Source organism: Cimex lectularius, unplaced genomic scaffold (assembly GCF_000648675.2).
Source record: "Cimex lectularius strain Harlan isolate CLEC.00 unplaced genomic scaffold, Clec_2.1 scaffold12, whole genome shotgun sequence".
NCBI lineage: Eukaryota > Metazoa > Arthropoda > Insecta > Hemiptera > Cimicidae > Cimex > Cimex lectularius.
The window spans coordinates 3,113,500-3,127,938 of NW_019392875.1; the positions used below are offsets into that span (position 1 = coordinate 3,113,500).

The following is a 14,439-nucleotide window of genomic DNA, read 5'->3' on the forward strand; positions in this document are numbered from 1 at the left end:
TACAGGAATTTTACCTTACAAGCTATATTTCCCGTCATCCTCTAAGATTTTTAATATTTTAAAGGCAGCGTTAATGTAAAATAAGAAAAAGTTAATTTGAAGGTAAAAATTGTAAAAATGGTTGATTTGATGGAAAAAACAATACATTGTAAATGCTGAAATAGGAGAGGCCTTCTCGGTTCTTACGGAATCATGCTTAGTTCAATCGATCGGTGATACATTCTTGAAATAAATAAAAGCTTTTTTTAATATACAGGTGACACGACGTTATTTCTTAAGCTTTCTAAGGAATTCCCCTGACGAGGTCGGTCAAAAATTAATTACGACCACGGCCGTTCATGCGTTTCAGGCTCGATTGCCATTGCGCCTAAACATCCGATATGCATGCAGAAGAGATAGCAGAAAGAATTGAACTTTCGACGGATTAATCGTTTTTTACGCTTGCCGATTGCAAAAGCTCCGCTGTCTGTTGACGAAACAAAACAAAAAATGTAATCACTATACTAAATGCATTATAATGGATCTTCAGTGTTCAAGCATAATTTCACAAGGCGTTTGGTGGAGGGAAGAACATAATACTTCCATTCACTGCTCAATTTATACAGCATCAACCAAATGAAGTATTACTTACCGAAAATTTAAGATAATCTACCAACAAAAAGAGAAAAAATATGCAAAATAATTGTGTATTTTTTTTTAAATACTGCCCTAAGGACATTAATTTCCTTATTTGTAATACACAGAACTAATCAAGTAAGTTCATAGCCCAAGAAAAACTACCTCTAAAATAAATTTTCTTATTAACTATTAATCATAATGATATTAAAAATAAATTATTTTCAATTAATTAAGGTTTTGGTTGAGATAAAAAAGTCAGGGTCACAAGCGGGATTCGAACCCACGACCTTCGGCTCGTGATGATCGTTCGTGTTATAATAGCTCAAGTGGTAGAGCAGCGGCGTATTTAGCCAAAGGTCGTGGGTTCGAATCCCGCTTGACACTCACTTTTTATCTCAACGAAAACCTTAATTAACTGAAAAGAATTTATTTTGTCAAGCGGACCACGAAACCTAATAAATTAATAATAAAGTTCCATGTAGCACAAGAAGGAAAGAAAATCCAAATGGTTCAACGATTTCATTTTCTACAGGAAAATCGCCGCAAGAGCTTGAGTTTTCATAACAAGGCCTATCTGAAACCACAATCAAGATTTCCGCTTGCAAAAAACTCTCAAACACATCATTTATGAGTTATGATACTATTATTAAAAAAGGAAAGAAAGTACACTTTAAAATACAGCCTTGAAAAGTTAAAGTTTAAAAATTCCAACTAACACATGAAGAGAAAATTAATAGTTTCAAAGCAGCATTAAATGCTAGTTATTTAAAAAAAAATTAATTATACATAATAGTTTAGCTTAAATGTGTTTTTTAAACCACCAGGACATATATATCGAAATGATTAAAATAATTATTTTACGGGAGTTATTAAGTCATATAATTTGCTCGTTTATCATAATTCTTTTAACTATATGGTTAGATTCCAGTCTTTAATATTATCTTACAGATATGCTCAATTATTACACGGCCTTCTATATCCTATAGCATGGTAAGCTTTATAAAATACTTTTAGATCTGTAATTAAAATGAAGAAGTATGTCGTTTTGAAGAACAAAATTTCGTCCTATTGCGAATTATGATTCAAACCCTGAAAAACTTGTAAACGTTTATAATCGAGAGTAAAATATTTTTGTGCGAATAAACTGAACAATTTGAATAAAATACATTCTACTGTGTGTGAAACGATAAAAATCCGCTGCTTTTTATTTAATGTTTGTTTTCCAAATCCCACTCAATATTATTTTTAAAAAACCGGATACAATAAAATAAAGCAATATATTATATAGAATTATATTGAAATTTTCTTGATAAGATAAGAATTAAAAATAATTCATAAGTAACAGCAGATAATTTAAAAATTTAATTTCAATTTATTAAGGTTTTGGTTGAGATAAAAAAGTCAGTGTCATAAGCGGGATTCGAACCCACGACTTTCGGCTAAATACGCCGCTGCTCTACCACTTGAGCTATCGTGACTTCGATCCGCTCGGACACCAACTTCCCATCTCAACCTTACCTCTCGAATTTTCCCTCCTTTTTGCCATTTTTCAAAATTCATTTTTTTAACTCAACCAATGCTTTTCATAAATATTAATTAACTGAAAAAAGTTAATTGATCAATCGGACCACGAACTGTAATGTATTTAATTATTAAACTGAAGTATATCTTCACGAAAGCTCTCCGTGGCCATTTCATTTGTAGCCGAGAATCAAATAATTACACATTTTAAAAATGGCAAAAAGGAGGAAAATTCGAAAGGTGGGGTTGAGATGGGAAGTTAGTGTCCGAGCGGATCGAAGTCACGATAGCTCAAGTGTTTGAGTAGCGACGTATCCAGCCGAAGGTCGTGGGTTCGAATCCCGCTCGTGACACTGACTTTTTATCTCAACTCAAAACCTTACATAAAAAACAATAATTAATTCAAAGAAGTAACTTGGTCAATCGGACCACGAACTGTAATGGGTTTTTGTTAAAAAAATAAATAAAAAAATAAATAAATAAATAAATAAAAGGTGTATACTATTTTACAATAATACAAATAAAAAATGATTGTTGTCTCGTGTTGTTCGTATGTTGGCTTCTATTGAAAAGGTTTTTTATTACGTATATTTTTATTAGGTATTTTTACGTATAAATTTTTCGAAAACGCGTATCCGGACTTTCACAAAAATAAAACTAATAAAGACTATCGATTACTTTTAAATGTTATTTGATATACTTATAAAAGAGCTCACTTTCGTAGGTGTGTTTGTTCCGTTTTTATGACAAGATACTAATAAAATTACAAATATTCGGATTATTCGAACTTTCGATCATCCGGACAAGTCCCGACCCTTCAAGTCCGGATAAACGGATTTCTACTGTAGTTTCGTATTAGGGGTTTGGGTCCACACGGAAAATTTAAGTTTTTAATATGCTAGGTAAATCACAGGCCAAAACGTAATGTCTTTTCCTAGAGATTGTTTTGAGTAAATCAACAGATACAACACATAAACAGAATTATTTTTCAAGATAGCCAATGATTAGGCATAATAACAGTCACACCTAATAATTGTAATAATTTTTGTAATAATTAGTTAACTAATTGGTAAACTTAAAATAGACAGAAGCAATACTGTCCAAGTTTTTTAGCATATACTAATTATAAAATTTTAGCAGTTTTCAGAAAGTTTAAGTTTAAAAGTTAGAAATTTCTTTCAAAAAGTTTTACATGTTGCAATCAAAGCAAGCAACAAACCGAAGGTTCAATAATATCAACCACAAAACGTTTCTTCGTTCTAATCTATCAATATCAAAAATAAAAAACCAAGATCACAGAAATATGTATAAAACAAACAACTCTTAAACGGGGAACACACAAGGCAAAACGCAACGCGGTGCAGACTGCACATCTGTTCGCCGCGACAGACCATACAGTGTACATCACAGTAGTATTCCCGAAATGGATATCTCTCAGGAAGTCATGGAAGTAACGGAACCAGCAGCGAACAGAAAAGCTTGGGTTCATGAAGTGAATCTCACTATAGGTGAATCTAAATTTAAAGACTCGGGGTTATTTTATAAAGAGATTAGGTGACCCCTTGTCAACGTGGTCAAGCCTATATGCCGTGCTCGGAATTCCGCTAAAACTGGGCATTCTGCTAGAAAATAAAAACAATCTTCTCGAGCATACCTGTTACAGAGAGAGCAAGTAAAGTTTGAGATACAAGCCTGGAACTACAGGAAAGAACTAATTTTTTATTTCAATTATTAAATATTTATTATGTATATAAGACACCCTGGTTATTTATATGTGCATAAGTGTATGTAAATATACATAGATATGTTATTTTATTTTACTTTAGTTTTTTTTTTTTAGAAGAAATATGTACTTTGTTTATTAAAATTTTATAGTCCGACTCCGGCAGACGGTTGATAACCATTACCATTATGTGCTTTTTAGTTATGTACAATTTTTTTTAACTCTCTTTTATTTATATAATAAAGTACTTTTTTCATTCATTCATATAGGTGAATCTAGCGAATGTCATAAGTTGATTTCTGTATTAGGTAGAAAATTCTGATCGATTCAGTATTTTGTATTTTCGGATGACGAAACATCAATTTTATTATCCGCATGAGGCAATAAAGGAACAGGAAAACTAATCCAAATTATTATATGCCGTGTATTATATACCATTTACGATATACAGGACAGGGCGTTAGGTTAGTCGTGTTACAAAATTTGCCAGTAGTTTCAGCATTCAAAATGGAACCAAGAAGTCCTAATTTAACTATGGTCCGAATCTCAACAGTTTCTGAATTATTACCCTTTTTCTGATTTTTTAAGATTTCACGATCTTACTTCAAATAAACAATGACTATACAGTATTCAACGGACTTGTCCAAAACCTTTTAGTTTTGGACAAATCCGTTGAATACTACGTTAAATTTTCAACAACAAATGAGCAATACTAAACTTGTAAACTTTGATAAAATGAACGTTTTAGTAGCCAGAACATGAAAAAAATTTTTTTTTCAAAGTTGAAAACCATACTATGTTGATTCTAAACTACTATTTCCACACCTAGAGACCAGCAAATTTCAGAAAACTTACTCCATTTAGTATACTTTTTAGTGGTGTAATTGCTTTTTTAATTACTTTTTTCAAAGATGAAGAAATTGATGAAGGAAAGGAAAAAACCTGGTTGACTGACTGGTGAAGGTGGAAAAATAAATAATAATAAAAAAAACCTTAATGAAATGTTGAATGAATGAACAAAAAAATGTTTTGAATCTTAAAACGCTTTTATTCCGGGGAATAATAATACAATAATACTATAATCAAAGTTGAAGTCGTGCTGGTAAATAAGTAAACACTTGCACTATTTCGGTTCGAACCCAAATTAAAAAAACGTTTGATAAATTCATTCAAAATTCCCTTAAGTTTTTTTTTTTTTAATCTTTCCACCTTACCAATCCGTCAACGTCGGTTTTTTCCTTTCCTTCATCAATTTCTTCATCTTTGAAAAAAGTAACTAAAAAAAGCAATTACACCACTAAAAAGGATATTAATTAAATGGAGTAAGTTTTCTGAAATTTGCTGGTCGATAGTAAGTTTTTCAACTTTGAAAAAAAAATCTTTTTCAAAGTTCTGGCTAGCCAACGTTTACAAATTTAGCATTTACTAAATCTTATTGGAAAGTTAACGTAGTTTTCAATAGTATGAACGTATTTGTCCAAAACCTTTTATTTTTGGAGTTATCATTGTTTATATGATTATCATTGTTTCAGCAAGGTCGTGAAATCTTAAAAAATCAGAAAAAGGGTAATAACTCAGAAACTGTTGAGATTCGGACCATTGTTAATTAGGACTTTTTGGTTCCATTTTGAATGTACAAACTATTGGTGAATGAGTAAAATTTAACTAGCAACTTTTTTTACCTTGTTTTGCTTTTAATGCGTTATCATGAATCAAACCTGGTAATAAATTCTATAACTAAATGGTATTCAGGAGTTTTGATAATTTTTCTGTCAAACCAACATAATTAAATAATTTTTATTAAAACTCAATTCAATTGTCAATTTTTGATTTCGTTTAATTTGGTTTATATTAAAAAAATAAGCATGTTGTAATTGATATCTTGTCCGGTTCTTTGTCTTTGAGTGTACTCGACGCTACTCGACGAAAACTGGTTGCATCGAGTCGCGGAGGAGTGGCGTTGCGTCAGTTTTTATTATCTATTTTATTTTTATAAATCTTATGGAATATTGGACATCGGATTAGCGTCGGGTGTGTTCCCCGCTTTATCCGTGATTTTCAAAAAAAATTGTATCATTCATTGACAAATTGAATTGATAAGGCTAACAATGATTAGAGAAAATAAATTTCATTTGTGCGATGTTTTAACAGATCTTTTTTTTTTAATAAATAAATTACGTAAATTCCACAAGATGGTAAATCACAGTCAAAAGGGAAGAAAACTGCCAATTATAAAATCAAGACATTTAAGAATTAATAAATTTTTTACTCTGTTTAATCAGAATGCAGTTCAATGTTCAAATTGTGCCTTCTTCAATTTCTCAAATAAAAGAAAAATTAGCCCTTTTTAGGGAGGCTTTTAAATTGAGTGCACCTTAAGCCTTGAGTCAACAGAAAGGTGTTCCCAGATCAAGGGAAACACTCATTATTTCAACAGTTCAATAGATAAATCAAGCTTTTGTAAAGAATTAATAGATCGAATAAGTTAGCTTTGATAAAGTTGATCCAAATTGAATGCTTCTTCTTCCAGACAACTAATTTCTACTATTTTGAGTTATTTAAGCCTTTACCAAATTTATCGTTATAACATTTTACAAGAGAAACAAGCTATTTATCATGAAATTAACAAATTGTTTTTCTGACAAGCCTGAAATTGCTTGAGAAAAAAGAGCAAAGTTTATTTTGTGACTGGTTTGTTCTTAAATAAAAAATTAAGTTTCTTTACTTTGTATAAAAACCAGTTGAGTTAAACAATATGGGCTTCAAGACCAGTGGCGAAAAATTTCATACTGTGAATGAATGAAAAATGTATAAAGATAAACTACTTAAACAGTATGAGGTTCAATGTACAGTTTATGTTTTATGACGCCTATGTTTTAATCATACTATATTAAAGTTGAATACGAAGATGAAAATTTTATCTTTATCAATGAAAAATCTACAGAAAATAATAATTATTGGTTGTAAAGTATGATGTTTTCACAATAGTTATGATATGGCTTATTTTTGCATAAAAATATTTTCTATTTATTTAACGTCAGTTCACAGATTAAATTTAACATTTTAACAAGTTAATCACATAAAAAATTATGGTATCTCAAGCATAATGAGTAAAAAAGTTTAGAATTCTTAATTACTGGTTGATTGAATTAGTTTCAATTCACAATTTATGTTTTATGCCTATTTTTTAATTATTTCATTTGGTTGAATAGGTTCAAATAAGATTTTATCTCCTATATTGCATATTTTTAAATTATATTAAATTTGTCTACTAAAACAAATTATCATTGTAACAACTTAATTGATGAAAAATCTTTATTAAAACAAAAAAATTGAAGAAATCTTCCAAAAACATTGACCAGATAAACTGAATTTTCAAAAAATATGTCTGTCTTTATGTGTTTTGTATCTTTCCAATTTTTTGTGACAATATTCACCGTTTTAACATTTTTTAACAGGAATAATCTGATTTTTGAAAAATCAAGACCAACTTGACATGGTCGGTACTATTTAAAGTTTATGTTCTATGAAGCCTATTTTTTAAATTATATGATATTAAATTTGTACACCAACACTGAAATTATCATTTCAACGATTTTATCAATGAAATTTTTTTTTAACACAAAACATTTGAAGTAAACGTCCAAAAATGTTCACTTTGATAGCTAAACCAGAAAAGCAAGTAAAATTATATTTTGAGATAAACTGTATTTAAAAAAAAAAAAGTGTTTCAATACTGTTTGTATCTTTCCAGGGTTTTTATACATAATTACGAATACCAGCTTGACTCAGTTTATGCTTTATGGTTCCTATTTTTCAATTATATCATATTAAATTTCATTAATCTATGCAAAATGTCTATTTATACAAAATATTTGCAGAAAAATTCCAAAACCGTTGACTAGATAAACTGAATTTTCATATATGTTTATTTCGATAATGTTTGTATCTTTCATGGGTGCATGACAAAATTGACCATTTTAACAATTTTCTGATAAGAATAATCTGATTTGGAGTATGTATGGCTCAGGAGAATAAGCTAGACCAACTTTACATGATAATTACAATTTACAGTTTATGTTCTATAGTGCCTATTTTTTATTATATTATTACTCTTTAATACTATATTGTTCTATACCAAGACTGAACTGATCATTTCTACTTTATGAATGAAACTTTTTTTTTTAAAGAAAACATCCCTAAACGTTGGCTATTATACATCTAGACCAAAGAACCTTATATACACCTTAAATTAAGATTAAACTGTATTTTCAAAAATGTGTTTATTTTGATAATGATTATATTTTCCCGTGTTTTATATCAAATTTACCACTCTTACAATTTTTTAACAGGAATAATCTGATTTTTAGAAAGTGTGGCTCAAGTGAGAAAATAAGCAAGACCTCCTTGACTTGGTAAGTACAATTTAAGGTTTATGTTTTATAGTGCCTATTTTTAAAAATTATGTCAAATATATACACGAAGAGTGAAACTGCCGTTTCAACAACCCTGTCAATGAAAAATTTAGAAAAAAGTTGTTAGGCAAAAAAATTTCCTTTGATAGAAGTTAAATAGTATTTGGTTAAATATGTTCAACTCACAGTTTATGATTTATGATGCCTATTTTTATTTATTTCATTTGGTTGCATAGGTTCAAATAAAATTTTATGTCGTATAATGCATATTTTTTCATTATATTATATTAAATTTGTCTATCCATACATAAATTGTCATTGTAACACAAAATATGCTTGTATTGATGTTGTTTGTATCTTTCCATTGTTTTATGACAAAATTGACTATTTTAGTTCTCTTATATTGCATATTCTTTAATTATATTAAATTTGTCATTCAAATAACTTAACCAATGAAAAATCTTTATTAAACCAAATATTTGAAGAAAACTTCCAAAAACATTAACCAATTTTCAAAAAATATGTTTGTTTTGATGTTGTTTGTATCTTTCCAGCGCTTTATGACAAAATTGACTGTTTTAACATTTTTTTTAACCGGAATGATCTGATTTTTAGTAAGTGTGGATCAAGTGCAAAAAATAAGGAAGAACTCATTGACTTGGTAGGTACAATTGAATGTTTATTGTGCCTGTTTTTAAATTATATTATATTAAATTTGTGCACGAAGACTTACATTACTATTTCAACAACTTTAGCAATGAAAAATCTGAGAAAAAAAGCATGTTGTCAGATGAAAAGGTTTTTTGTTATAGAAATTAAAGAGTAGTTGGTTGAATAGGTTCAACTCTCACAGTTTATCTTAATGATGGCTATTTTCAATTATTTTATATTGTATTTATGTACCAACACCGAAATTATCACTTTAACTACTTTAACAAAAAAATCTTTGAAGAAATAAATCATGTTTGGTCAAAAAGTTTGCAGTTTTCACAAACAACTGTGGATCAATTGAATAAGACTTGATTTGGTAGGTACAATTTAAAGTTTATGGTGCCTATTTTTAAATTATATTTTAAATTTGTGCACGAAACTGAAATTACCGTTTCAATTACTTTATCAAAGAAAAGTTCGAGAAAAAAAAAGCATGTTGGTTGTAAAGGTTTTTTTTTGTGTAGAAGTTTAAGTTCAATCCTTTTTAAAAAGATGGTTCCTACTCACATTAAGTAACTCTCCTAACTCACATTTATAATTTCTATGGTTAGAGTTGGTCGAACTCACAGTTTATTCTTAATTATGGCTATTTTTAATTATTTTAAAATCCTTGAGGAAAAAATCATGTTTAGTCAAAAAGTTTGCAGTATTCACAAATCAAGGTAGGAGAGTAATCTGTTTTTAAGTAAGTGTGGATCAGGTGAATAAGACCTGACTTAGTAGGCACAATTTAAAGTTTATGGTACCTAATTTTAAATTATATTATATTAAATTTCTCCACGAAGACTGTAATTACCGTTTCAGCAACTTTATCAATGGAAAATCTGAGAAAAAAAAGGATGTCGGTTGAGAAGGTTTTTTTTGTAGAAGTTGGTTGAATAGGTTCAACTCACAGTTTATCTTAATGATGGCTATTTCCAATTATTTTATATTATATTTATGTACCAACACCGAAATTATCACTTTAACTAATTTAATCAAAAACGTTCGACGAAAAAATTCATGCTGTTTAATCAAAAAGTTTGCAGTTTGTCACAAATCAAGGTAGCAGACTAATCTGATTTGAAGTAAGTGTGGATCAGGTGAATAAGACCTGACTTAGTAGGTAAAATTTAAAGTTTATGGTGCTTATATTTAAATTATATTATATTAAATTTGTGTACGAAGACTGTAATTAACGTTTCAACAACTTTATCAATGAAAAATCTGAGTTTTTGTAGAAGTTGGTTTATCTTAATGATGGCTATTCCCAATTATTTTATATTGTATTTATGCACCAACACCGAAATTATCACTTTAACTACTTTAACCAAAAAATCTTTGAAGAAATAAATCATGTTTAGTCAAAAAGTTTGCAGTTTTCACAATTCTAGGTAGGAGAGTAATCTGATTTGAAGTAAGTGTGGATCAGGTGAATAAGACCTGACTTAGTAGGTACAATTTGAAGTTTATGGTGCTTATATTTAAATTATACTATATTAAATTTGTGTACGAAGACTGTAATTAACGTTTCAACAACTTTATCAATGAAAAATCTAAGTTTTTTGTAGAAGTTGGTTGAATAGGTTGAACTCACAGTTTATCTTAATGATGGGTATTTTCAATTATTTTATATTGTATTTATGCACCAACACCGAAATTATCACTTTAACTACTTTAACCAAAAAATCTTTGAAGAAATAAATCATGTTTAGTCAAAAAGTTTGCAGTTTTCACAATTCTAGGTAGGAGAGTAATCTGTTTTTAAGTAAGTGTGGATCAGGTTGCAGGTACAAATTAAAGTTTATGGTGCTTATTTTTAAATTGTATTATATTAAATTTGTGCACGAAGATTGTAATTACCTTTGGAAAACTTCATCAATGAAAAATCTGAGAAAAAAGAGCATGTTGTCGGATGAAAAGGTTTTTTTTGTAGAAGTTAAACAGTAGTTGGTGGAATAGGTTCAACTCAGGTTTTTAAGTAAGTGTGGATCGGTGAATAAGATCAACCTGACTTAGTAGGTAAAGGTAGAACTGTAAGTACGCCCTGGTACGGCTGGCTTTTTTGCAAAGATTATTTTTTGCGGATTGAGAATAATTTTTCACTGTATAAATTATTCACTAAGTTGATTGTGTGCTAATAGCCGAGGCGGCACGAAGGGATTGGAAGAGAGTACGGTGTGGACGAAATAAAAATAAAAAATACAAAAAAGGGGGGCCGTGCTTGTAAATAAAAATGCACAACTGTTACTGAACATGTGGTCGGCAGGTATTAAAAACAAAATCCAATGGCCGAACCTGCGGCTATGGCGAAAGGTACTCAGAGACGGAGCGAGGAGTGTTAATGAGATTAATAAAATTCAACGAGAAGTCGAATAGGTCCACGTACCTGGTGTAATGCGGTTAATCCGTCAACATCGCTCGTGTGGATGTCTGCTCCTTTTTTCAACAAACGCTGTATCTCCTCCTTGTCACCAGCTTTACAAGCGGCCAAAAACACACAACCCGCGGAAAATTTGATCTTCCTCTCCCTACCGTTGACGACGAGGGGCTCACGGTTCGTTTCGGATTCTTCCCATCTTTTCAGTTGTTCAGCCCTTTTAAACAGGGCCGAATTCGAACGGGTCTCCAAAGACATAATTCTAAACTATCCTACACTCCATACGCGTCTTGACTGAGGGATAACTAGGCCTAATAACATGGTGGGGAGCGGTCTATTTTAGAATCGGACACAAGTCGACGACTTGCTTTTCCTAACAAGGTGTATATGGCTGGCTGGATGAGCCAGTATCCGTCAAAACTTCGGCCATCTTTGCAACCGAGTCCTTTTCCATGCTGCCATCTGTTTGCAGTACCTGCAAACCGAATCCCCACCCGCCTTGCCAAGCGCCACTCCACCTTCTTGAATCATCAGGATGAGACGATGATGCACTACACGACTAGTACTACACACCAAACTAATACGCTAAAGTTAGTAATTTTAACTTGATCATTGATTTTGACAGTGTACATAGGTCACTAATTGTAGCGCAAGTACACCAGAGAAGTTTAGCACTGTGAGAACAAATTATCTAGCACACTAAAATTTCCCCCCTCAATTTATGACAGATTAAAAATTCAATTTGATGTATGCTGATGACATTGTTCTCACCTTCAAAGAAATATTAAACTTTTGGAATCATATCGTTCACAGTGGAATTTAGTTAATGTGGCAAATTCTAAAATAATTGTGTTCAAGAAGGGATGGGGGCATGCCAAATGGTAAATGAGTATCTGGGTGTTTTCTTGTCTTCACATTTGTAACTAGCTTTAATAGCTCTAAACAGCATTTCACAAGATATGGTTTCCCCACAAAATTAAAACTATTTAATTCAATATGCCATTCGATTCTCTGTTATGTGTGGTGATTAGTGACCGTTAGTCGATGATTATTCAGAAATCATGAGATGCAGTCTGGTGTGATGTAGGTTTCAGAAAAACATTTTCTTTATCGTGTCAACGTTTCGATCTTTATTGAGATCATCTTCAGGGCCTGGGATTTATAAACATTGTTTAAATTTTACAAATACATGTAGGATGTGGAAAAAAGTAATTTATACAATGCAAAAAATATATTTTTTATATTCAATCAAATTATTTCTATTCACTCTGTTATGCTGCTCAGGTATGGGGCTATGGAAGGTTTGAGCCCCTGGAAAAGATTCAACGCTTCTTCATAAGAAAGTTATTTGCCTTACCTACTCCAGCACGTAATTACATGTTATATATAGAGACCGAATTTAGCTAGTTGTATTTGTTTACATTGCAGCTTCATTTCAAATACACATTAAAAATAATGAAACTCCCAGATTATCGCTTGTCAAAAATAATTTCCCTCGAAATCATTAATCGTGGTGTACTCTGGTTTAGGGTGTGGAACGACCTCTCTAATGAGCTGTCATGTGAACTCTTCTCGCCGCATAATGTAAACAATTGGCTGGCAATTTTTCATTTAAAATTTAAATTTGTTTCTGCTTTCCAGGAAAGAGTCTCGTCTACTTCATATTTCTTATTTTACAGACAGGTAGCAGGACAGTATGTTTAGGTTAATTCTAGATAATTCGCAAGGCTTGTCTTTGTGTGAACTTCACTGGCTTTTCAAGATCATAGGTGATCTTTTATATCTGAATAGCGTCCCATTTTGGACTCTGGGAAATGAACGGTGCAAGCCAGATGTTAGAGAGGACATGATTCATTTTTTGGCTGAATGCACCATTTTGTCAGAGATCCTCTGTTTTCGCTTGAATTATTCCATAATTGTGAAATACCAGTGTTGTTTTTAAGTATAAGTTTAGGAATTTAGTTAAATATGTTCAACAGGCCTGGTACTACCGGCATGAATTAATGGTAGAATTCAATTTCTAATGAATTTTTGTTTTTCTTTTATCTACAATGTTTTCTTTAAATTTTGTTTTCCTTATTAAGTAGTTCTTACTTTTTCCTTTAATTATTAAAAAAAAGGCACTATCGCTTCTTTATATTACCCAGCGACCTCCGGCAGACAGATTTTCTTTGTCCACGCTTTATAGTACTTCGTTTTTTCTTACTTAATTGTTATATAATATACAAATAAAAACGTATATTATTATTATTTTCAAGACCATGATGGTGTTAACTAACCACGGTAAGCACAAAGAATATTGTACAGATTCAACCTGGTGGAAGATGACAAATGCACATGTAACATGGTATACACTCAATCATGGAGACATCAAGAATTTCAGTGCCCCGTATGCAATGCATGATGATAGAATTTATTATATTATACAATATTAAATTCACTAGTTTTCATGGTCCGCTTGACCAATTAATATCTTTCAATTAATTAAGGTTTTTAGTTGAGATAAAAAATACATTGGTCGTGGGTTCGAATCCAACTTGTGACACTGACTTTTTTATCTCAACTAAAAACCTTAATTAATGGAAAGATATGCAATACTGTTGATTTTTTTAAATACTTCTGTTTCCTCATTAAAACAGCAGTTATTATAGTGGGAATTTGTACACTGCTTTCAAAACTGCATGTACCATATTTGGAAATGTCCATTATTTCCAGAGCTGAAATTCTGGAATATATCACCAATCAAAAATCTCTCTAATCTCCTTCATCGTTAATAGCTTTTGCTCGGCACACCTGGAGAGTGAGATACGAGTGACTTTTAAATATGAAATGATTGTCAACACTATGAAATTAATTGTAAGCAGTTGTATACTGTACTATTAATTCTCAAGAAGTAACTAGTTTCCTTTAAATCTTACTATTTTTCCTTATTTTCTTTTTCTTGTCATTCACACTCCTGTTTTAAATAACTTCTCTTTTTTAATCTATAATTAAAAGCTTTACTATGCATTAACTCAGCAGACAGATCCTAGACATGCTTATTATACTTTGTACCATTTGTTGTATTTTTTCATTATTATTATTTATAAATC

General features: G+C 30.7%; 1 protein-coding gene and 1 long non-coding RNA gene across 8 annotated transcripts in view; one reads left to right on the top strand and one right to left on the bottom strand.

Annotated features, from left to right (window-relative positions):
• Nucleotides 1-8,400, top strand: part of LOC112127651 — a 52,861-nt gene extending 44,461 nt beyond the window's left edge. Inside the window, exon 3 of the long non-coding RNA XR_002910670.1 lies at nt 8,233-8,400. This is a non-coding gene — a long non-coding RNA (uncharacterized LOC112127651). The remainder of the gene's footprint in view (nt 1-8,232) is intronic.
• Nucleotides 1-11,817, bottom strand: part of LOC106673731 (protein phosphatase 1 regulatory subunit 12A) — an 86,843-nt gene extending 75,026 nt beyond the window's left edge. For 4 of the 7 annotated variants that reach the window (XM_014405939.2, XM_014405943.2, XM_014405940.2 and 1 more), the window contains exon 1: nt 11,357-11,807. In XM_014405939.2, coding sequence (XP_014261425.1) covers nt 11,357-11,605 — 249 coding nt within the window. In that variant the 5' untranslated portion in view covers nt 11,606-11,807. Of the gene's footprint in view, nt 1-11,356 lie in introns of all 7 variants that reach the window. The other 3 variants (XM_014405937.2, XM_014405941.2, XM_014405936.2) reach the window with 3 other exon arrangements.
• Nucleotides 11,818-14,439: the final 2,622 nt, after the last annotated feature.